General features: G+C 43.9%; 1 protein-coding gene across 2 annotated transcripts in view; it reads right to left on the bottom strand.

Moving 5' to 3' along the window:
• Positions 1-627: 627 nt before the first annotated feature.
• Positions 628-6,000, bottom strand: part of HPCAL1 (hippocalcin like 1) — a 253,668-nt gene continuing 248,295 nt past the window's right edge. For both annotated transcript variants that reach the window (XM_063150828.1, XM_063150827.1), the window contains 2 exons: positions 4,844-4,949; positions 628-1,835 (listed from right to left, as the gene is read on the bottom strand). In XM_063150828.1, the coding sequence (XP_063006898.1) occupies positions 1,738-1,835; positions 4,844-4,949 (204 nt within the window). In that variant the 3' untranslated portion in view covers positions 628-1,737. The remainder of the gene's footprint in view (positions 1,836-4,843; positions 4,950-6,000) is intronic.

Here is a 6,000-nt window from a genome sequence, read left to right as displayed (position 1 = left end):
CCAAGTCTGATTATATGTATTTCCACTTGGATATTGCAAACATTTCTCTCTCTTTCTTTTAATAAAGTATTATCACGTACTAGAACATTCTAGTTCACCAGTACTAGAACATTCTACACAGCAAAAATCCCTTCATTACTCAACATTAACTTCAGGCCAAATAATTTTTTGATACTTTACTCTGCAGAGAGGGCAGGCTTATGCAGCTACTGGCAGACCTGATGAATGTGGAGAAAATTGCTTCCCATGCTACCAATGTCAAATGTTAATCCAGCAGGTACCTGGTACCTGACAGGAACTTTATTTTAAAAAGCTGTGGCCACGGTAGCCCAGGCAGCAGGGCCAGCAGCTTTTCCTTCATTGCCTTGAGTTGCTCTGCATCCAGCAGAAACTCAGTTGTCACCTTTCTGCAATCTTTACCCTGGATTCAGCTGGGATGGAGCTGGATCCCACAGGCACTAAGACCACTGTGTTAACCCAGTCACAACAGCCAGCTCCCAAAACCCCTATGCATTTAAAGGCAATGCGTCTCAGACAAGACTGAGAGGTGTGCAGGGAGCCATCCTTGCCCTTCCCCAAATACCCAACACTAGGAACTCGGTTCATGGCTTAGATCAAGACAGGCAGTGACAAGAAAAGTAGTCTTTTATTTCAATTAATATTTCTTGGCATTAGGCAGATATTAAATAACACTGGAATGCACAAGACTATTAACATATCGACAGCAAAAGGGAGGAGGTGTAGCCAAGTTGAGAACAGCAGTGCCAGTCACGTCACCTCGGGGCACTCAAAAGCCATTTAACGTAGCAACCACCAGAAAGTAGGACTCCACTGAGAAATACAAAATGAGGATGAACTCCTTTCAGGTCTTTTGTTAATACAGTAATACCGGAATGACTGACAGTAAAAATGAACAAATATTTGCATTCAGGAATTAAACAGAGTGACATATCCACAAACTGCTAGTCATGCATTTCTTTTGGAACAGCAATTTGCTAATGCATAAATATCACAAAAAAACAATCTCCAAGATCTGAATAAATCACAGACGACTAGAAGAAACAAAGCTTGAATTCTATTTTATGCCTTAAATAGATGACCTAAATATTTAAAATTTTACTTCACCATATATATATAATTTATATATATATTAAAAGAAAGTAAAGACCATTAGATAAGTGCAAGCAATTTTCCTCAAAAAGAAAATTGGAACCATGCCCAGGAAAGCTGCTTTTTTTTTTGCTTTTTTTTTTTTTTTTAACTTTCCACTCCATTCAGTCCACTTTTTTTTTTTTTTTTCTTTTTTTTTCCCCCCAACATAGTAATTTCTGAAGCAAAATAAATTATCTACCATCTGCTATTTTGGGTAAAAGTCCTACCTAGCATCTTCTCGGGAACTACGGGAACATCACCTTTCTCACGGACTAAGTGAAGTGGTATCTTGCCAGCCATTGAACTCTCTCGTAGCTGCATGTAAACAAACCTTTCGAATAATGTTTCAAATGTGCAGAGTGAATGGTAACGTTACGGGGAAGCAGAACCGCAGCTGCCGCAGGAGAACTGCACTGGTGTTAGTGGGGGAGCGAGGGCTGGTTCGCTCGGACACACGCGCACACACACGATCTGGCAACGGGGTCTTATCCGCGAAGTGTGGAGGGATGGTTGAGAAGGCATCCGTTTGCGAGCGAAGCTTGAAGGACACAAGCCGAGGTTCTCTGAGCACACTGTCCGCTTTCATCAGAATTGGCTCGCGCTACTGGGGTCGCACTGTAACAACCGCACGATGGAGGGATCGCTCTTGGCACCTTTGATGAACTCTTCCAGCGACAGTTTACCTGACAGAGAGGACAACCAAAATGGAAATAATTTTTTAAAGAGTCAGTTGTTCCTGTCATCATTGCTGTAGCAGAGAATCCCTCCTCACCGAGGCAACGTAACATCTATTTAATCTATCGCAAAGGCATCGAGGGGAATTTAGCACAATGCACAGCAGCTAAATCCTACTCAAGCCTTTAAGCCCAAATGCATTTTTCTTCTGCAAAACAATCCAGCATAATAATTGCTATTTCTTTGTTTAAAAAGACAGTCCCAAATCTAAAAACAACTGTTCCAATAACATTTGGCAGCTTTTTGCTCAGAACCAGACTATATGAATAACATGACACATGAACACAAGGTATGGTACCTGAACGCATGTATGCTTTGGAATGATGCTTTTATTATAAACACTTGAAACCCAAATATTCCAAATATCCCCACTTTGTCCTCTTGTTTCTTGTGACACATGGGGCTCAGCAATCATGGCTTCTCTGGCATCTACAAGGTTGGATTGGGGTTTGAGCAACCTGATCTAGTTCAAGATGTCCCTGCTCATTGCAGGGGTGTTGGGCTACATGACCTTCAAAGGCCCCTTCCAACCCAAATTATTCCATGATTCCATGACTTGCTGTGCCCTACTGGGTGTACAGGAATAGGATGGTTTTGTTTTTTTTCTTTTTTTACAAGCAAAGTCAGCCCTGGGGCACACCTACTGCTATGTGTTGCTCCTGAGCATTTCTGTTTTATACATCTTTAATTTAGGCCAGAGGAATTGACTTGGATAGACCTTGTAACAATCTGAGGTGCTGAAAATTGATCTCTGAAGGAGCAACCACCCCAGCATCCCCTGGCACCAACAGTCCCATGGAATGTCATGGTACAGCAAGGAGGAAATATTCTATCTGGTCCTCCAGACCTCATGGTGGGGTGACCCAGCCCCCCGGCAGGTAGCTAGCACCAATACTCCCCTGCTCCAGCATTCATGGCAGAAACAGGATGTGGCAATATCAATGAACAAAGAAATTTTCCCTATGAAAACGAGGCAACAAGCAACCTGCTGCACCCCAGACACTAGATTGATTACTAGACATGTCTAGATTACTGGACATGTCTAGTAATCTCCCATCTAGCTTGTGTACTCACCTACCCTACCCTCACACAACACCCCAGGGCTATCCTTACCCACCCCAAACTGCTATGCTCGAGACAGGAGCCACACACAAACATCCTGCACTTGGGAGCTGCCTGCTCCCATTTTTGGCCACATGCACCCAAAGAGAGAGAGGTACCAGCTCATTGTGCCAGTTTGCACCAGCCCCAGGAGAGATGGAAGAGGAATGACCCTGGTGGCCAGCACTGAAAACAGGTTGAACAGGGACGAACTCCTCTCCCAAGTAACAAGCAATAGGGCAAGAGAAAATGGCCTCAAGTTGCACCAAGGAAGGTTTAGATTGGATATTAGGAAAAATTTCTTCCCCAAAAGGGTTGTCAAGCATTGGAACAGACTGCCCAGGGCATTTAAAAGATGTGTAGATGTGGCACTTAGGGACATAGCTCTATGATTCCATGAATGAGCAAGCCTTCCTCTTAGAGAAATTACACAAGCTCAAAAACCCATGGCACACTAATTTCTGGCTTTTAAGCTAATGTTCCCAAACTAAGTGTTTTTAACAAAAGCAGAGGTCCCCTAATTATCAGGATATTTACTGGTTTGCCCTTTGCCCTGTATTACTTAAAAGCAAAGCCCAACTCAAAATCTATTTGCAATGCCCAACAGTCAGATGGGAAAGAAACATTTTCAGCCACCAGACACACATGTGCAGATGTTATTCCTTGGCACTGCATGGATTGCAGGGCTGATATTTTACTGGGAATAGGATGATTTTATTTCAGCAACAAAGTGCAACAGATGGAGGATGCATGGATATGGCAGATTTTGGGACCACTACTCTGTTACACATCTGCACGCATTGCTACTTTCTGCAGACCAAAAATATTTTAATAATGTTATTTTAGGGCCCTCCACATGTTAAGCCAGGGGATGAAGTGCTAGTTTTGATTAAGTCAAAGGTAAAATACTTGAGGACTTCAGCAAGGCCAGGAATTTGCCCTGGGGACTGCAGTAGCAGACACCAAAATGCAGCCAAAAAGTCCTCTTAAATCAGACCCTTTATGTACATAAAATTGTATTTTTTCAAGTCTCAATATCTCAGTGCTACAATCAAGTCTTTGCTCTCACTGAGCACATCAATGGGACACAGTTCCTGACTGATGTGGGCAGTTGCCACCTCAGCCTCTGACAGAGTAATTCCCAGGCAAAAACTCCACCTCAGCTGGGAATAAAGGAAACATGTCATCAGGCTGATGAAAAAAGGAAATTGATCATTTTTTGCTTGTATTCTTCAAACCCAAGGAAATGAGCCAGCACAGGTGGAGGGGTTATGATGTGTGCATTGTCAGATAATTGATCAAGGAGCTCCACAACCTGGCTTGGGAGCTGCTACAACTCCCTGATGCTCATAGTGCAACAGAGGTGTGTGACCATGTGTTTATACATGCCATAAACACACACAGAAAATAAGTGTTATGGATCTGGGGAATTTTTGCTTTCAGGTGCCCTGCCACATTCAGGACTCATGATATTGATGACAAACCCAGAAGTGCAACCCTATCAAGGGCAGTGGGAACAAAACCTTGTGCCAAGTTTGTGCTATGTCCAGAGAAAATAACCCAAAGACATGGGGATTTCAGAGCAGCCTTTGCAGAAGGGGATTAACCCATGAAATGCCAGGGAAGGACTGCTCCCCTATCAGCCCCCCAGCAGGAGAATTCACCCTCTGTTCACTGCTCACTTATTCATCCTATTTATTATGGACCAGAGATACTCAACAAGGTGAGGCAGAGGCCAGAGGCACCAGTGGGGACATTCCTACCCTTTCTCCCCTCTCCCAAAATTCTGCCATCTACCACGGCTAGAAAACCTCTATTTCCAGAGCTTAGGAAAGGGTGCCAGTGGCAATCCTACCGTCATTGTTTGTGTCCATCTGTCTGAAGATCTTGTCTGTTCGCTTCTCGGGAGTAGATTCATCCTCTGGCATTTTCATTACTGATGAAACCATTTTGTAAATTGCCTGAGTATTAAAAAAAAGTTAAAAAAAGAGATATAAGAAAAACATAACCCAAATGATAAAGCATGGGACAGAGGAAAAGAATTTAAGCCTGCAGCAACAAAAAAAAGACAGCTGACCCTGGCAGGCAGCTGCAGGACTTTATAAACCAAAATGAATGGGAATTTCTGACTGCAGCTTTTTCTTTTTTTTTTTCTTTCCTGTATTCATTTGTGCTTCAAAAGAAGAGCTGGGTCAGTTTAACTGAAAGCCAGAGTCTAGATTAATGTATGAGCAGGACTGAGCTGAAATAGAGGAGACAATGGTGCAGCAGGGCTAAGCCAGCACCTCTTTGTCTGGCTCTCACCCTCCACCCAGTTGTATGTATGCATGTGGGGTGCTACATGGATTATGGTGAATATGAATACACAGCAATAGGGGTAGTTTGCCTTTGGGGATGGATAAGGAAATGCTTCTTCTGACTTACAAGAACATGAATAATGAGAAGACCTCTTTAGAGTGTCTGCAGTCCTAGACTTTCACCTAAATTCTCCCACCCCAGCCATGAGGACCAGTGTCAGGGCACTGGCTGATGCATGACTCCCTTGCACTGCACAGGACACACATCTCAGCTGCTCAGCTGACAAGCAGCCACTGCTGAGGCCAAACCCCTGCAAGCATGTGGGGTAGGGGCACAGGGGACTGTGCTGCCTGCCCCCACTACAGCCTGTGGTATACAGGTCCTCTGCCTTTGGGACACAAAGGCATGCTACAGCCTTTCATCCAGAGTTCATATTCCACATTTGAAGATTCAAAGCATTAACTCTGAGATTAATCAGTTCAACAGAATTTGCATTTAGGGTTTTTGATCCTGTGAACATCACGCTAAGAAACCCCCAGAATTCTGGCTGCAGGCCAGCTGCACAAGTGCCCTGTTCATATCTCAGGCCTTTCCTCATCTGCATCTTGTAGGTCCCATCATGGGTCCTACAAAACCATGGGCTCAGGAGCCTTCCTGGGGCAGGAGTGACCCAGCTCAGCACATCCCTCATCTCCAGCTGTCTTATGGTGAAGA

Source organism: Melospiza melodia, chromosome 3 (genome assembly GCF_035770615.1).
Source record: "Melospiza melodia melodia isolate bMelMel2 chromosome 3, bMelMel2.pri, whole genome shotgun sequence".
Taxonomy (NCBI): domain Eukaryota; kingdom Metazoa; phylum Chordata; class Aves; order Passeriformes; family Passerellidae; genus Melospiza; species Melospiza melodia.
Note: the sequence above shows the minus strand (reverse complement) of the source record. Positions and strands in the feature narration are given on the sequence as shown.